Source organism: Zootoca vivipara, chromosome 3 (assembly GCF_963506605.1).
Source record: "Zootoca vivipara chromosome 3, rZooViv1.1, whole genome shotgun sequence".
NCBI lineage: Eukaryota > Metazoa > Chordata > Lepidosauria > Squamata > Lacertidae > Zootoca > Zootoca vivipara.
The window spans coordinates 32,450,898-32,470,328 of NC_083278.1; the positions used below are offsets into that span (position 1 = coordinate 32,450,898).

The following is a 19,431-nucleotide window of genomic DNA, read 5'->3' on the forward strand; positions in this document are numbered from 1 at the left end:
TCCTTTCTTATTCAGCTGCAGTCTCTCACCAGATGGTACCACACAACCAGCATTCCTTATTGGCAGTAAACAAGAAGATCTTGGGTCAAAGTTAATAGCAGTCACAGCAATGAGGGACTTGTTAGTGGCTGGAAGCCGACTCAACTAGGAAGCATCAGTGACCACGTGCTCTATGGGTGGGGAAAGACATGCAGGAGAAGGTAAGAGCCCAGAAATGGTAGTTGGTAGGGCATGAGACTCTTAATCCCAGGGTCATGGGTTCGAGCCCCACATTGGGCAAGAAATTCTGCATTGCAGGGGGTTGGACTAGATGACCCTGATGGTCATCTTCCAACTCTATGATTCTATGACTCCTACTAAGGGTCTGACTTGTTCTCTTTTTATTGTGCAGTGTCTGAAAAGTAGGCAAACTTATCCCTTCTAAGAGAGCAGTTTGAAATCTCAACTATTGTGCTGCAGTTGATGAAGAATGGAGGAAGGGCTAAACTGCAGAGGGAACTGTTCTGAGATCTACAGATCTACAGATGAAGCTAGTGTACCAATTTAATAATAATAATAATAATAATAATAATAATAATAATAATAATAGCTACGGTTAGGCTCTGCCTCTATGGTTGGAGGCAGTTGGCCTCTAAATATTGGTGGAAAGGAATCTTTGGCAGAGAGAATGATGTTCCACTCAAGTCCTTCCTGGAGGGTTTGTATAAGCATCAGTGATAAGAGGATGATGGCATACCCTGCAACATTTCTCCGATGGAAATAGGGATGTCCTATTTCATAATAATTTTATTATTTATTACCCACACACATCTTATTGGGTTGCCCCACATTTAATATGCAACATATTAAAAAAATGTTTTTTAAAAAATTCCCTATACAAGATTGCTTTCAGACGACTCGAGGGTTGGATAACTCCATACCCTCCAATGTTTCTCCAATGAAAATAGGGCATCTTAAGGAAAAGTGGGACATTCCAGGATCAAATCAGAAACCAGGATAGCTTCTCTAAATCAGAGTCGTCCCTGGAAAATAGGGACACTTGGAGGGTCTGTGATGGCTAAATGGGCCTTTGGTCTAAATACTGCAAGGTTCCCAATGCAAATGTAAAGGCTATATAGATGTGACTAGCCAAACCAATGCAGCCTGTTTTCTCCCCATTTAAACTACTCGGTTAGAGACTCACCAATTGACACGAGCCTAGACAGATGCAAACCAACCTAACTGCTGCATGGTGTGTTGCTTGGGTACAGCAACTCCTACCCACTGGGAAGTGTGGCAGTTGCTTGGGTACAGCATGAGTACGCGACAGCAACATAAAGCTAAGGAGGCTCCCTGCCAGATCTCATCTGCTGAGTAAGTTCCATTCAGTGGCTAAACTATACTGTGGTTATGGGTGGTGTATGCTGGAAACTCCACTTGGCTCCCTGCAACTACATTCAAAATGCTCTTTTTTAAAAAGCAGACTGTCAACCTGGTGCCAGATGTTTTGAACCACAACTACAACTCTCATTGGCCCTAGCCAGCAGAGCTCCTAGCCGCAAGCTTCTGCACAGAAATCTAAATGGAGTACAGAGTGACCACATATTGCTCCTATACCCAGTGTTATCACATCCTTATGACAACTGTTATTTACATGAAAGCCTACTTCTGCATCTCTATTTTTCAAAATTGTTCCTAAATAACACAATAAATAAATGTTGCTGAGCCAGGTTGAAGGGCTCTATCAAGGCAGGGCTTCCCCAACTTGGTTCCCCAACTGTTGTCCTTTTTTTGGGGGGGGGAGACTACAACTCCCATCATCCCTAGCTAGCAGGACTAATGGTGAGGGATGATTGGAATTTTAGTTCAACACCAGCTGGAGACCTAAGTTGGGGGAACCCTTGTAAAGAGCTATGCAATCTTTCCTCTTGATAGCATTGGGTTCCCCCAACCCCTGCATACTCTTAAAAAAAATCTTTTCAAAAAGGCTGTATTTCTGAGAATAAAATTGATACAAAGGAAGAAAAGGAGAGAGTATTATTATTATCAATAACTATTATTATTGAGAATGAATTGAGATGGCATTCTGCTTTGCTGGAAATTAAATCCGTACTGAAGAAGTATTCAGCCTTTTCAGCCTTATATAAAGGTAATGGCACCTGAGCACAAATCAATGGATAAGACGAATATGCTTGCTAAATGAAGATCATGTTTCAGTGGGCCTTAGCTGTTCTCAGTTCAGCAAATCATTGTTAAGTTCTTAATAATGAACCGTGTACATATGCATTAGTGCTTAATTAGATTGCGGCGAAATACTCTTGCTATGCCTGGAAAATCTGATCTCTATAGATGAGAAATAAATGACCGTGCATTTTGTTTCTGGGTCCTGGCAAACCCCTGAGGTGTCAAGATAAAATTCTGAACGGCCTCCAGTGTTTGAATGTGACCTCAACACCACACCAGGTAAATGGCATCTAATCTTATTGTAATTGCTGCCACTTATTTAAAACAGCATCCAATGATTCCATCCAGGAAAAAAATAATGCCAGTAAACACAAGACATTTTGAGGAGAAAACCATCCAGCTGCCTGATACTGCATAGTCCAAGTTTGTGTTAAAATAGCACAGCGCAGCTAAGGAGCTTGCAGGATGCGTGCAAAAAATAAAATAAAATTCATACACTGTAGTAGTGTGCTTAAAATACATATATTGGTGAAAATAAAATAAAATATGAATTTTTGTAGGGGCAGTTGTTTTACAAAATGTGCATATTGGGAAAAACCGAATATAAAAATGTGTCTATTAGGAGAAATTCACATTTACTGATTTAAAACATAAGTAAATTGCTAACTGATGCGTAAATGTGGAGAAGCCACTGATTGCTTCCAGTCTCCAGATGACGTGTTGACCAACCATTCTTTCTTATTCCCACTGCCAAATACGTTTGCAAGGAACCAACACAATATCTGCTGGTTGTTGAGAATTCATTCTGATTTGTTTGTGGGGAGCAGAGTTATATGATGTAACATCAAAGAGTTGATATCTCACACTTGCCAGTGAATTTTCCTGCCATATTTTCCTTACCATAAGACGCCTGTTTTTTTGGTTTTTTTGGGGGTGGTGGTGGGGGTGGTGTGTGTGTCAGTGGGTTTGTTGCTCAAGTGCACTGTATCCAATTTAGCTGCGCGGCCTGAATTTGCTGGAATACAACTGAATTACACCTGCGAAACGGAGACAGTCTGAAAGTGGCCTACTCATGGGGTGATAAAGGGTACTAATAGGACATCAAAGCACTCAGAGCACAATACAGCACCATCCCAATAAATGACATATTGAATTAACCCTTAGGGCAGAATCCTACTGCCACTTGTGTTTAAACAAATCCTATCGATTTCCACAGTAATTATGCATGAGTAACTAGGCACAAACTTCATTAAGAGTAAATGCTGTTTAAAGGAAGATCTTAAATAAACACAGCATGCCATGATCTTTTTTTCAGTCATCCAAAATCTGTTTTTTAAAAACCACAATAGACTGTAAGGATGGTCTTGAGTCTGTCTGCTAAATTACTTCAAGATGAGAGAAAGACATTTTCTTTTCTACTCACTTTCCCCTCTTTGAGTGCTGTACATGACTAGACCACAGGTATTGTACACCTCCAGAGTTTTATCTTCCTTAAATGTGAAACAAATAAATATTCTTTCTTTTAGGGTTACCATCATCTATAGGGATGCCTGCTGGTAACATCACGAAGGCGAGCTCGTTACAGTTGCCTTCAATCAGAACCATTGATCACAGCTTGGAGTGAATATACAGGTAATGGTATATTGTGCTCGTTCTGCTTCCCTGCATTTAATTCTGGCCCGTGACCTTCTTTTGCTTCCTACTCTCTCCTAAATCTGGACCTGCATCCCCTCTGAAGTGAAGTAATGGAGTAAAAAGTGAGGTGATTCCTTCTGTCTTACAAATTCAAGTTATTCCCCTGCATGTCTCTTTGGCTGCAGGCTGCTTGCAGATAGCTCAAGACAAGCCTGCTTTAAGAAAAAAGAGAAATAAGGAAACAAAGACCAGCCTAATAACATTTGTTACCTTCTAAATGATTCTGTGCTTCAAATCAACTTGGCACAATTTGCGAGATATCTCTCCCTTATTCTGCAATCTGCATAGTTCTGTCATCTCAATTCTACCCAATAGATGCTCAGTCTATACAGCTTTGGGCTTAAACATGATGTCAGTTTTATTGGCACAAATTATGAGGTAAAAGGTAAAGGGACCCTGACCGTTAGGTCCAGTCATGGATGACTCTGGGGTTGCGGCGCTCATCTCACTTTATTGGCCGAGGGAGCCGGCATACAGCTTCCGGGTCATGTGGCCGTTTACCTTCCCACTGTAGTGGTACCTATTTATCTACTTGCACTTTGACATGCTTTTGAACTGCTAGGTGGGCAGGAGCAGGGACCGAGCAACGGGAGCTCACTCTGTCGCGGGGATTTGAACTGCCAACCTTCTGATCGGCAAGCCCTAGGCTCTGTGGTTTAGACAAAGACAAATAACATTCTAAACCCTGGTATGAAAGATAAATTAAGTTTTTCTAAATAAAATTAAAAAGCTCCTTATTTTATAGTCAAGTTTTTTTCATATGTATTCTGCCAGTCCAGAGAAGCCAGGCAAACAGATTTCTGAAGTAAGTACCACTGAATTCAGGGGGGCTTGCTCCCAGGTAAGTGGATTACAGGTTTGAATCTAGTATCGAGATCTAGAATCTAGTAACATTCTCAAAGGAAGTCCAGACTTGCAGTTGCTACATGCAAGCGTGCTCATCGATTGTGACTCTATCATCAAAGGGTTGCTGGGATGTACAATAGCCAAGGTCATGCTTTTCATCGGAGCTGGTTGCTGCTGCTTACAATCAGGTGTAGGCTTCAAAAACTTGGGAAGAGATCCATGCTTAGAGACTTCATGAAACAAGTACACTATTGATTTTCATATATCTTCCATTTGCTTTCACCATTTAAAAAGAAGCAGCTGAACAAGTCATTTGAATCTACCTTTCAGTGCAATTGTTCCTTACCCTTGCACAAGCTCAATTTTTCTAAAGATGAACATCCTCCTCTGAGATGAAACTCTACCCCTCTATTTTTAAAGAGGAGTCTTCCATACTGTAGCTACCTAAGGCTCTGGCAGTTAATATCGGGGGAGTGACACAGGCATGGATAGAATAATAGAATTATAGAGTTGGAAGTGACTGTGAGGCTCATCTAGTCCAACAACCTGGAAAATCCAAGAACCTTTTGCCCAATGTGGGGCTTGAACCCACAACCCTGAGATTAAAACTCTCATACTCTACTGACTGAGCTATCCCTCAAACCTCTTCCCTCTGTTTCACAGAAAAAAGAATTGGAAGGGCACGTGAAAAAGATGTGGTAAAGCACTGTGAAGTTGGTGTTAAAACAAAATGGGAGTGGGGAGCCTACAGAATATGGGATTTACCTTTTTTTGGGGGGGAGCTCTAATGACAGTCTCTGCTGAAAAAAGCAGCACCAAATAGGAACCATTATTTAAACAATTGTGTATGTTCTGGGAACAAAAATATCTATTAAATAAATGCAGTGAGTAGCAAAGATAATGGGAGTGGGGTGGAGAAGCATTGGCAGGAGAATGCTAGTAGGCATGATTATTCCAATTCCCAAAAGGCTTTACTGAAAATAGTTTTTTTCTTCTTCTGATTTTCCTCCTTCCTTTTGAAGTGCCGTGGTACAGACTCTTTGGATAGACAGGCAGAGGAAACCAGAAACATCAGGAGCCCTCTCAAATAGGTGCCAAGCGGCCAAACAGCCCACGGCACAGCAGGAGTTTTCCTCCGGTAAGCCTTGAATATTTCAAATGCCAGCCTGAAATACAGATGATCTGCAGACTGTTCCTGCTCACCTAAGGAATTTAAACTTTGCAGTGTTTCTGACATTCTGAAACCAGTTTCATGTGGAAAACAAACTCGGAGAGGGGGGATTATTTTATCGACAATGCTATTTAAATATCATAAAATGATGGCAACCTCTACACCCAAATTAATCATGGAGGTGTCCTGTTCTGTGGCAAAAAGACTTTCATGCCAGCTCCACTTTCTAAAGGTTTTTTTTTTACCAGCCATGCGTTCAAAGGCTGCTCTTCAGAGATGCAGTGTTTTCTCACAAAAATCCAAGGAACCAATAAAATAAACCTAGGCTGCAGGCTCCCCCACTGTGCTAACCATAAACTACAAGTGTCATTAAAATTTAGGCTGCACTGGAAGGAAAGGGGGGTGGGTATTAAACATCTCTACCAACTGACTTTTTCTAGAGCAGGGTTTTCCAAACTTGGGTCTCCAGCTGGTTTTGGACTACAACTCCCATCATCCCTAGCTAGCAGGACCAGTGGTCAGGGATGATGGGACTTGTAGTCCAAAATCAGCTAGAGACCCACATTTAGGAAACCATGTTCTAGATGGTCCATCAAACCCTTGTAACATATTTTTCTTTGGGTGTGTGTATAGATGGCTGCAGAGGAAAAACCTCCCCGCTTCCACCAGTGGGAGCATCTACTGAGAGCTTGCATTGACATATCTGCCAAGTAGAATCTTCATTCTGTTTCTCTCTCTCCTCTTGTTTACCTGAGCTCTCCTTTAATGCTTGAATTGATTCTGGCAAGCAGAGAAGCAGGAGGTGGAGGAGCAGGAGAAAGACTAAGCTGGCAATAGAAGGCTGGCATCTGTCCTGGATAAAATGCAGAATTCAGAACTGGTAATAAAAATTAGGTTTGTAATGATGGCTCACAATCTTATTCGGTGGGGTAAAAATACTAAAATTATTAAATAAGGTTCCACAGCATTGCCCATAATAGGCTCAGCAATCTCAACAACCCCTTTAGCAAGCCAATACTATTTGGTTTGCTTCAGAAGCAGGACTTCCTTCAGCACCCCTGTTTATGGATGGTAGCCCACCAGCTCAGCCAGCTACTCATCCATCTCCTTTTGTTTAAGTCCAAGGTTAACCCCACGATGACACTGCAAACTAGGCTCCTTCATCCTTCCAAGACACAATCTCATCCACAGCTTGCCTGTTTTACACTTTCCAGTTGTACTTAGCAAGATGAGTTCATGCCTTGAGGATGCTACACTTGCTTCTATCAAATCACGATACTGCGCTTTCAGCTCTGTGCATATGAAGCAGATCAAATAACTGTTCAAGGACAACTACCCTCCTGCGTCAATTCTGAGTGTTTTAAAGCACTGTTTTGACCTAAATCATAGTCTGAAAATTTTGACAAGCTTCGTCTTTTGGAGGAGTTTGGTTTTATAGGAAAACTGCTTTTAGGTAAAAAATATTGCTTAGCCCGTGCCTTGTCTTTAGCTGTGCACGATAAACAAATCATGCTATTGTACACACAGAATCCACTTGTCCTTGATTTTAAGTAAAATGCAGCACAGTCCTGGGAAGATTTGTTGGAGCTGAAAGCAGACTTTATAATTTAGCTTGGAGTCTCGAACTGGCATAAACCATGGCACTATAGATCTATATACCGACATACAAAGCTCATAAAAGAAATAAAACAAAAATTTATCGCTTTGCATTTTTCCATTTCACAAAACATTATTTCTAAAATTAGATTTCAATATTATTTATTGCATTAGCTCACTAAGAGGATGCAACCGTAAAGCAATTAAAGCCTGACATCATTAAGACTTGATAACCCATCCATTTAAAACAGTGAAAAATATGACAGTATTACTCGAAAGGAAGGCAATTAATATAAACTTACAAAATGGAGGATAGAGGCTTTGTCATTATGGTATGTGCATGCAGATTTCTTACTTTCTCCAATTGGTTCTCATAGCCTTTTCTTTCTCTCTCTGGGTCATATACATTGAAAATGACAATTCAGAATTCTCCAGACAGATTAAATTTTCATGGTCCTCATGAAAAGCTGGTGGAAATCATTTGGATGCCTGCTGTTATTGCTAATTACATTCATGTTCTCTCCTACTTCTCAGGGAAATATTCAAATATTTAAAGTACTGAGATAGGCTGCCCTGACTCTGGCTCCAAGGCATGCAAGCTGTGGCTTGCATGTTGGAATTGCAAATATGCACTCCATGAAGGCGGGTGGTTCTGTTCCGATCTGGGAAGGTGATGCCTGCCCTCCTACTCTGTTGTTGTTGTTGTTGTTGGTTGTTGTTGCCACCTCCAGTTCTGCTTCTACCCGCTGACTGCTCTAAGCCCTCCCCAGCCTCCACTGAGGCTCTCCATTCCACAGGAAATTTGGGTCTGGCACCCCTGCTGTCTCTTCCCATGTGACTGAAGCTGGGGTGGACAGGAGAGTTTCCCCTCCTCCAACTCAGGTTCCCACCTCCCCCTCTGTTTCATCCACTTCCTTCCTCCTCCTGCATCTGAGCCTGCCATGTCAAGCCTAATCTGAACAGGGCTATGTGAATCATGATACAGGCCCTTGCTCCCAAGAACTTATCATCCATCAGGAGTAGGGAACCTGTGGTCCTCCAGATATTGTTGGGCTACATCAGCCACATCCAGCCTAGCCAATGATTAGGGATAATGGGAGCTACAGCATTAACAACATCTGAAAGGCCACAAGTTCTCCACCCCCTGTTGTACAGGGTCAAACAAGGCAAGACAGAGCTGGAAGCAGTATTCATGTGGGTACTATAGGTTCCAAAATATTGGGGTAGTGTAAAGGGTAGAGGTCTCCTGTGCACATGTGTAAAATGAATGTGTATGCACACAGAATGCCAGTATATTTCTTCCTTTCCCTCCACCTTTGTACCTTTCTAGCCAGATTGAAAATACTGCTAAATGTGTTTGTGTTGCAACTGCTTTATAAAAAAGTACTTTCAGATCCATTGGGAGATTGCACATTCTATTAAAATATTCTCTTTTCTCTCTTGTTCTCATCATCCTGAGGTAAAGGCTATTGCAGAGTAAATGAATGCAACATACAGCAAGTGGAGAAGAGCCATCAGCAATCTATGATGGGAGAAGAGGGCTCAGCTGGCAACGCATGGCATGGGAATAAATGCTGCATATTTACAACGGTGCCTATTTCCATTTGTGAATTATTGAAATGTATGGCAGGGACATATATTGGATACTGGCTGTGATAATGTTCTGCTGGCTTTTCAACTCGATTTTTCAATTCAAAAGTTGCTATATTGGGGGTGGAGGTGAAAAGGTCTACAAATATATACTGCTTTTGCACCTGTTCCTCAATTTGATGTATTTTGGCACCAAATTCATTTTACTTTCACTCCTATTGTTTTTTTTTTAATAAAAAAAAAGTTTTAACAGAGTTCTTCGCTGCGACTGCAGCCAGTCAGGAATCACTTGGGAAACTGATGATGTCACGGCACCACATCACCAATAATATTTGCCTCTATGACTGTGCAGACTTCCTCAACCATGGGGCCTCAGGTATTTTGGACGACAACTCCCATAATCTCTGACCACTGGCCAAGCTAGCTGGAACTGATGACAGCTGGAGTCCAAAATATCTGGAAGCTGCCAAGCTGGGGAAAGTGGCGATTGTGTAATTAATGTAACAAATCAATCCTTTCAATTGTCTTCTCTCTATAAAAGAAAGAAGAGAGAGAAGTGGACCAGATCTCCATGTCTTGAAAGCCTCAACGGCAATTTTCTTTTGGCCACAGTTATGAATTTACTAGTATGGGGGGAAATGTGGATGGAGATGCAAATCAGCATGTGCCTGGGACCCACAGCAGTGCTACTTCCTGTTGTGCAGCCAGACAACATGAGAGAGCCCAACCACAAGGGAGAAGCCAGAGTGCTGGATGATTCCCAAGTGGTTCAGGACCTCTCATGCCATCCTAAAAGCACAGGGAAAAATGCAGGATCAGGAATGTTTGAACTTTGTGTCCTTCATCAAAAACCTAACTAAAATAGGTTACATTTACTTACAGTTAAGTGGTTCAAATGTAAGCCATGATTTATTTTAGCTTCTAGGTACATTTGGGAATTTCTGAACTGTAAGTTTCTACAACTATGCTACCAACAGAGACCTTGTGTTAGCACCTCTGCTTGCCTTTGGTCTTAATTGAGCTTTCTAAGCGCAGTAAGGAAAAAGGCTTCCAATTAGGGGGGGGGGAGTACCAAGATTGTATATACTGTGATGCCTGAGAGATCTCTTTTCATGAGAATGAGGATCACTTTTGGAGTAGAACATACTTCAGTGGGGATAGAGAGCACAAATATTTTCCAAAGATGAGTCTTTAGCCATTATTATTTGCCCTATTATCAACACTAATATTGCATTCTCTGCTTTTCTAACATTTGAAAATTCCCCTTGGGAGTCAAACTCTTTTAGAATGCTTGCTCTGCAAGCACTACAAGCCTTTAAGCTCTCCAGGCAGCAAATCAGATCTTTGGAAAATGCGCAATTCTTCCCAATGTGTACGGCAAAGGGGCCTTGGTGTAGTCAAAGAGCTGCTTACATTGTTTTTCTAACAGATTTCATTACCATTGCCCTTGCCAGTTGGCACATGTGAGTGATTAGCTTGGAATGTGAAGAATCCTTTTGGACCTTCTGGGAGCCTCTTTATACAAATGAGATTTCTTCTTCAGTGAGTTACGGGAAAGTCACCTGACTGTCATGCAATTGCAGGGCCAGATTGGGAAGGGGAAGGGGTGGGGGAGAAATATTAATATTATTGAATGTTGTCCAAGGAGTAGTTTGCAGAGGAGTCTGAGAACTGAAATGAAATTAAAACGACTGGATTGGTAAAGAGCCCATTGCAGGCAGTCTTTGCATCACACCTTTGCAGCAAGGTCAAACAAGTTGGTGAGCGGAGAGGAGAGAAAAAGCCTGTCTCCATCTGCCTCTCGCTTGACACAGATGCAAGTCATTTGCCCTGATCGATCCTTCTAAGCACAGGAGACCATTTTAACTTACATTCTATCTTCCTACCAAGGCTCTTCAAGGAAAAAAGTGGCATTTTTAGCAGCACAGGTATCTTTGGAAACTCTTACACACAAAAAAACCTAATCTGACATTCTTTGGCTGGAATACTGAATGGCAATTGCTGTAAGGATTCCAGTTACTTATCCATAAAGGCTCAGGGCAGGCAGCAGTGAAAAGAGCCCATTCTTAACATTCTGTTTCTCCTGGGAGTACTCAATAAGCATGACTACATGAGCCAAATGATATTGCCAGTGATTTTGAGGGAGTCACTGCCTACCAGACCTTTCAGCACTAGTGGGAGATACCAGAACAGCGTGGTTCTTGCACCATTTGTAACATCTGCAACAATGCTCTGGTCAGACCTCACCTGGAGTACTGTGTCCAGTTCTGGGCACCACAGTTCAAGAAGGATACTGACGAGCTGGAATGTGTCCAGAAGAGGGCAACCAAAATGGTCAAAGGCCTGGAAACGATGCCTTATGAGGAACGGCTTAGGGAGCTGGGTATGTTTAGCCTGGAGAAGAGAAGGTTAAGCGGTGATATGATAGCTATGTTCAAATATATGAAAGGATGTCATATGGAGGAGGGAGAAAGATTGTTTTCTGCTGCTCCAGAGAAGCGGAAACGGAGCAATGGATTCAAACTACAAGAAAGAAGATTCCACCTAAACATTAGGAAGAACTTCCTGACAGTAAGAGCTGTTTGGCAGTGGAATTTGCTACCAAGGAGTGTGGTGGAGTCTCCTTCTTTGGAGGTATTTAAGCAGAGGCTTGACAGGCATATGTCAAGAATGCTTTGATGGTGTTTCCTGCTTGGCAGGGGGTTGGACTGGATGGCCCTTGTGGTCTCTTCCAACTCTATGATTCTATGATTCTATGATCCCACTAGCACAGAATACAATGGGACTTACTTGTGAGTAAACATGCCTAGCACTGTAATATTAAAATCCCAAAGGTGGTATGCAGGCAGGCTAGAACTTGATTCTATATACATTTATGCCCTGGAAGGGTTTCAGCTGTGTGTTTTTTTAATGGAACACAATATGTCTTCCTTTTCAAGATTGCTGTAGATAGGACAAGCTCAACCTGACAGAGGAATCCTACAGAAATAAGAAGTGAGGGGTGTGTGTTGTCCTTTGCTCTGTTCCCTAGACCTATGCAAAATGTGGGATTTTAATCCATCTGTACAAATGTGTCATGTGCAGTCCAGTCCTGTAGAAGTTTATTCATTAATAAAGTGTCAGTGAGATCAGTTGAGGCTTCTGTCCTGGAAAATATGCTTAGGACTGCAGTGCAAGGTATTTCCATTAGTTACAGTCAAATTATTTATTTCCCACCTCTGTAAATATTGCAAAGGTTAACTCTGCTAGCTAACCTGCAAAAAACAGCTTTGTAGAAATGGAAAGGCAAGACAATCAATTCAGATCAAGGCTTATACAAACAATCAATTCAAAGCATGCCTCTAGTGCCAGAGTGTGGCCTTTGCAGAATTGTCTTACAAGCCCTAACCAAATGTGATAGGGCAGCAGCTACTCTACATGTGATAAGTGGGGAGGGAGTCTCCTTGGGTGGGGAGAATAGCTTTAGCTATTGCCCTCACTATCTATTTGTGGGCTGGTTGATGAGTGTTCATGTGCATGTGTGTGTGGGGGGGGGAGTGCTTATTCTTCAAAGCTGAAATGGATTTTTATCAAGGCAGAGTCTTGAGAAGCTCCTCAGTGCTTTCACATCAGGCGCCAGTGTCAAGGCAAAGTCTAAAGACTCAACATCACTGCTAAAATTGCTCAGGCTTTCCTCACAGTTTGCTTTGGCACTGGTGCAAAAGTCCTCTTCTCCAGCTAAGCTGTGGCACAAGACTGGCATAACATGCTATGGGTATGTGATTTGTTTCTCTCACCATCAGAGATGATCCTGGCTTTCCAATAGGCGCCCATCACACTTGAGCCATCATGATCCACATAGCACTCTGAATCACAACAGCTCTACTTGCTGGGGAAGAACTGTATGAACTCAGCATTACTATATAGTAATTAATACTTCGGGTAAAGTTCAGAAAAGGGAGCTTGAAAAAGCATTACAAGCCCAACCCCATGCATAATTCTGCTCAGCTTGTAATAGGCTCAGTCTGCCACAAATCCTGTTTCCTGTTGCCTCATCCCTTTCCACCTAAACATGCTTTGTTGCATTGGCATGGAGGTATCATGGACGGTGGTTGGAGATTCCATTAGGGCCTATATAATGGTACACAACATCTAGGGTTGCCAGGACCTACAGGAAATTTAACTGCTACTTGTACTTTCTATAGCCATATCCTGGAGTTCCTAGTGAACCTGGGAGCATTTAGGCTGGGCCTGGAAGGGATGGAAGGACCTGTTAATTTTGGTTCTCTCAGTTTTTCATCCACCCCCCCCCCCAAGTATTAAATTCAGTTCTCCAAATCTTTGCAGCAATTTGCATCCCCCCCCTGAAAAAAATTCCTTGTGAAAATTCATCAGCACTTTAGTATTTTTGTATGCAATTTTGCCTAATAAACACCATTTTGCAAAGCAACTTTCCCTAATGTAATTCATTTATTGCATGTTATTGTCAGGGATATACACATTTTTACATACATCTTACCCTAGTTTATGCACTTTTGTACACCTTACTTGGCTGCTGAGCTGCATAGCAAGATTGAGAGACATGTGCATTCTGAAGATAGCTGTGTTCGCATTTTATTTCAGAAAGTTCAAATATGGCCGATTCACCTTTAAATGCGAACTTAATCAAGTTTCTCCCCCATCCCCAGTGCCATGGCAGAATGCAGTCCCTGACAATCCCAAACATTTTTACGGGCTAATGGAAGCCCCATCGCCACCCACAAGTCCCCCTGGTTGCCTCTGACATTTGTCTCATGGGAAGAAGGTGAGGCTGGAAGCTCCCCTAGGCTGGATATGAATCAAGCTGAACTTCAGTGAGTTTATTCACGCCTAATCTAACTTATTGAAATTTTTTTTAAAAAAAATTCCAATTTGAGCCCACAGATGTCAGTGTGTTTTGAGTACTGGAAAAATGTCATCCCACTGTTTCACATTGTCCCTGAGCAAGAAAGAACTTCCATCAGCAGCTGCTACAAGGTCAGTTTTCTCTTGGAAGGAAAGAGTACTAGAGACTTTGTATAGTGGCTTTGCAATACCTGCATATTTACAAATAGCACATGGGTGTGTGTGTGCAGGATGTTCTTACAGCTGCAGCATTTTCTTCAAATGCAAGGAATGTATTTTTTTCCGTTACTACCTTCCTTCTTGAACAAAAATTGGTATTTGTTTTGTAGGAAAGCTGTACTTGAAAGGTCACTAGTTCATCCTTGGGAAACCAGTCTTCTTGGAGATTTTGATAATTACACTGTTTGCAGTGTTCTGAAGTCTGAAGATAAGCTACTCTCTATTGAAATTTATTGTTAATTGAGTTTGATTTTCCGGTCTTAATTAATTGATTAACATTAATGGAGCCATCTGCTGTTCCAATACTTGCCGAACAACATCAGTAAGAATAATTGCTTATGAGAATAGTTCGGGACATTGAAAACACACTCTTGTATGGGTGTAATTAACTTTCTGGTTTTGCTCAGCACTATGAAAACTAAGCTCATGTATGTTTACATTTTGACAAGCTTTTAAGCAGCCAGAAATACATTTATTCATCAACCACTACCAATGTGCTTTTGACACGATCATTGATATGGGAATTCTATGAGCTGTTTCCACAACACTATAGCCTTTTAATTCCTGCCAAACCCTGATGAAAATGTGGCACATTACCTGCTCACTCTTCTCTGCTTTTTAAAAAAGAACCCTCTGCACCACAGAAATCCAAAGAGATTTGACCGCTCTACTGGCAGACTAAACACAGTTTCTCTGAGCTAAAATTCTTACTCCAGGCACAGAATGCATCTTGAGAGCATTTCAATCCTACAAATTTTAACAGGTCTAGATTGTACTCACAGGATCAGTCACATGTTTATGCCTTCTGGTTTGTAATTCTGGTTTGGATGGCAAGTGCAAATCACAATTTGCCTATACGGATGTAAAAACAAACCATGGCTTGCCACAAATAAGGAAATCACTGATGTAGCGGCCTGCACCAAGGGAGGAAGGGGAGTGATGTGAACAGATTCACAGAGTTGGAAGGTAATTTCACTTACTCTCCTACTACATTTTTACCCTACTCTTCATCCTGACCATTCAAGGCACTCCATATTTTACCCTCATCATGATGCTGTGAAGGAAGGTTCGTCTGAGAGTTGGCTACTCATTCAACCCAGTTGAGCTTTAAGCCTGATCAAAAATTTCAGCCTGGATTTCCTATCCAAATGTTAGTACGGTAATGAAGAAACTGCAGTGGCTACTGCAGTCTCTTCATTACTCACATAGAAATCTGCTCTTTACAGTGGCCCTCTGTTAACTTGATGCAATGTGGGAATACACCTTGCCACGTGGAAACTCCTGGATGACATGGAGAAGTTCCATGCTGGAACTTCCATGCAAGAAGAGTCTGCTGGATCAGGCCAATGGCCCATCTCATCCAGCACCTCGTCCAGCCAGATGCCTGTGGGGAACATGCAAGCTGGACACAAGCACAAGAGCACTCTCTCCTCCTGCCATTTCCAGCAACTTGTTGTGTCATTGGGAGTGCCAATAGACACAGGACACAGACACCCACCATAGGGAAGTGCCAATAAAACCCGATATGCACAGGGAGGGGAACTAACGTGGGGATGGGAGAACCTGTGGCCTTCCTGCTGCTGTTGGACTGCAACTCCCATCAGTCTGAGCCAGTTTGGCCAATGCTCATGGGGGATGGGAGTTGCAGTCCACCAACACTGAAAGGGCTACCTCCATCTCTGCTGTAGCATACAGTTCAGTACACTGGTTCCATTGAAGTCAGCTATCTTCCCGTAGTTTATTAGGCTCTAAAGCAGCCCTTGGTATGAGACAAAACAGTCAATCTTGCTTTAGAAGAAAACTCGAGAACCCCCTGCATTATCTCATTCCCTCACCTTAAACAATCAGTTGCTTTCTCAGGTTTGTTCTTTCCTATTGGGAATGTGCACTAATGGGAATTGAGTTCCTGCATGGGGGAGCTCTTGAATGGGATTCCTGTGCTGTACTTTGAAAGCAACTTGGAAACTCAAACTTTCGGTCATTCACAGCCGCTATGTTTCTATATTGGTGCTAAGAGGCTTAGCCTTCAATGCCCTCCGCCTGCAGTGAAGCAAAATATTAGAGCTTTCAGCACTCGGCTTTATCTCCCAGTAGTCTTATCATAAACTATGGAATCGAGATCTGAGTTTCTAGCTTGTGGTTTAATTGCTTATTTAACAGCCTGTGGTTTTTCAGAGATGAAATCTCTAGGAAGGCTTTTCCGATGTTCTGGTATCACCAAGCAATGAAGAGAAAGATATTTGTAACTGCTATTAAACCAGCTTAAGTTAAAAGACAGGCAGCATTTTAGATGACTGTGAACTACTTCAGTTTTGTACACAGAGTCAAAATGGTTATTTAATTGCTTTACGTGGCAAGCATGATTGTTAAACAAGGCTCTAAATTGTGGTGGTGTTTTGCTCCTGCTGTTGTAATAAATCAGCATCTTGACATGTTTTATGGTCTCCATCAACAAAAACCTTGAAAAACCCTCAACTATTTTAAAATGCATTTTCTTTTTAAAAAATTGAATTGTGCATGAGGTGGACAGATTGCATTCAAGTTCATTGCATAGTTTTGCTCTGATCGGTGCCTTCCGCAACTCCCAGATGGAATAATTTGGACTGGGATTATCACTAATCTCACATGAAGTGACTTTATCACTGCATATGTGAATCAAAGAATAGTTCCTGTACATTAAAGGGAGCAGCAGCTTAGTCAACTCCCTGATTTCAGTTCCAGCTGGAATATGTGAAATCCTCATATTTCATGCTTCAGTTGTAGGTGTTTTTGTTTTGTTTTTGAAATATTGTCTCTTTTCCCATATAGAAGCAGAGGGAGAAGTTGGATGCAGGGCTCTGCCCTGCTGAGGCACCAGCCCTGTTAGGCTCCTCCCTCCCTCAATTGTCGCCTTGCAGTAGACATTCTGTTTGGCTCTGGCAGAGGGAGAAATTGGAAGCAGGACCAGTCCTTTGACTCTACTAAGAAACCAGCTGCACTTGGCTCCTCCTATTCCTGAATGGCTTCCTTTCCATTATCAGAACAACTATGTAACTACTAAGTGGTGCCTGACTTTTCTTGTTTTCCTCTTCCCTCCCCATCCCATTTTTCCTTTTGTGCCTTGTCTTTTAAAGTCTTGTATGTGGAAGCTATCTTGCTTTTATTGAACTCATGCAAGCTGCTCTGGGAGCCTTTCTAGCTGAAGAGTGGGCTAAAAATGCTTCAGATAAATCAACAAACAAACAATATAATTGTTTTTCCAGAAGGGACAAGTTCTACTCCCGGAAGGGCTATTAAAAACATGGAAGAAAAACAACATTTGTAGTAATTTAATTGAAGAGCAGGTTAAAAATGCCTCAGATAAATAAACAAACTATGCAAACAAACACACGCACAGAGCAATGGTTTAATGAGGGAAGCTAATCAGGCAGCGAATGAATTTAAAGATAAAAGATAAGGACCTGATGCCTACCTGGTGCAAGTGCCACCATTGCGGCATGGATGATAGTCACAAACAGGGACATTGCAGTTCTCGATGTTCCTTCCTCCCAAGGCTTCATCTATGATGAAGAGTTCTTTGTTGTTCACCTGGAACTCCCTTATGCAGCCTCTGAAGCCAGAAATCCACCCAGAGCTTGGATGAATCTTAATGTGACCTGGGACATTCCCAAGGAATATTGACCCAAAGGTAACCTGAAAAGGATCACAATAAATAAGCACATACACACACAAAAAAACCCAGCCCTTACTGCAACTGCCTATAGACTCTATTCATGAAGGAAACTGAGGGAATAGGACACAGAAACATGGTTCATCTTGTACTCATAAGTGTACAGATGTTTCCTGCTTCATCCGTGGGAGTGTCTGGGATTCTAACTTCATGACAGCTTGGTGATCTCCAGATGTTGATGGACTCCATATCCCATTGTGCTTGACCATGGGGCCATGCTGGCTGTGGCTGATGGGATTTGTAGTCCAACAATACCTGGAGGGCACCGCCATGTTGATTACTGCTGATGTAAGTAATCCAGAGACTGTATGGGTGACATAAGGGTTGCTCCAGACAACTACCAGTTCACTAACACAAGTCCCATTGCCATAAACTGAAGGTGTACATGAGTATTATCTCTAATTTCTATTGGATGTGCACTGCAGCATACACAAAGGATTGTATCTAAATGGTCATCGTAATGAAACAAGGTTTGCTCCAACTAATAATAAAAAGAGCAAGTTAATAAATCATGCTTCCAATGACTTGTGAGATAAGTTAAAATGGTTGGGTTATGGTGTGACTTTGGGCTGTGATTTGCAAGTTCACCTGAGTCAACCAATGTGGCAGAAAGAGCCCCCGACGCACAGGAGAATTTTCATCTGCAGTCATTTCAAGCAGGCAATAGCCTTCGGGACTGTCAGAAGGCAACATATAGCTGGAAGGAAGCAGAAAAAACACATTGTTTAGGATGGGAACAGGAATTGCTATGAAAATGGATTGTTAGCGTGAGAGTTAAATCTGGCACGAGCCTGGTTCCTATATGTGACAGCCCCCAAATGAACGTATGTGAAAGAGTGCATGGCTGCAGAAGGAAAATGAGTGGACAAACTGCTTGTTTTGAACCAGCACCAACACTTGGGTCCAACACATGTGGCCATCAGACTGCTGCAGGCGAGAGAAGAGAAAAGATGCTTCACCGGCACAGCTGAGAAAGCAGCAACTTTCGGTTCCTCTTCTCCTTGAGCTTTTCCGCCCCAGCTGGTCATTGCAGCTAAGAACTTTGCTCCCAAGTTTGTTTATTTCCTCCTCCCTCTGAATTCATTTCCCTTTTGTGTCATGTCCTTTTAGAATGCAAAATTTGAGGACACAGGCTGTCTTTTGTGTGATCTGCAAGCTTTTGGGGAGTTTTTTTTTTTTTGGCTGAAAAGTGGAATAGGGGAGGAGAGTGACTCAGTGATAGAGCATCTGCTTTGCATGCAGAAAGTTCCATGTTCAATCCCAGGTAGGGCTAAGAGAGATTCCTGCCTGAAACCCTGGAGAGCTGCTGTCAGTCAGTGTAAACAATATTGAGGTAGACAGATCAATAGTCTGACCAATTGTAAGGCACCTTACTATGTTCCAAAACATTATTTAAATGGATAAATAATAAAGCCAGTACCTCCATGAACTCGGAAAGAGAAATATGGAAAGTAGGCAGGTTATATAGACCAAGCATAGGCAAACTCCGGCCCTCCAGATTTTGAGACTACAATTCACATCATCCCTGACCACTGGTCCTGTTAGCTAGGGATGATGGGAATTGTAGTCCCAAACATCT

General features: G+C 42.1%; 1 protein-coding gene across 1 annotated transcript in view; it reads right to left on the bottom strand.

Moving 5' to 3' along the window:
• The window catches only part of LOC118082770 (protein eyes shut homolog), a 70,151-nt gene that overhangs the window by 46,553 nt on the left and 4,167 nt on the right, over positions 1-19,431 (bottom strand). The window contains exons 2-3 of the mRNA XM_035110602.2: positions 18,441-18,549; positions 17,595-17,815 (exon numbers count right to left, since the gene is read on the bottom strand). Of these exons, the coding sequence (XP_034966493.2) occupies positions 17,595-17,815; positions 18,441-18,549 (330 nt within the window). The remainder of the gene's footprint in view (positions 1-17,594; positions 17,816-18,440; positions 18,550-19,431) is intronic.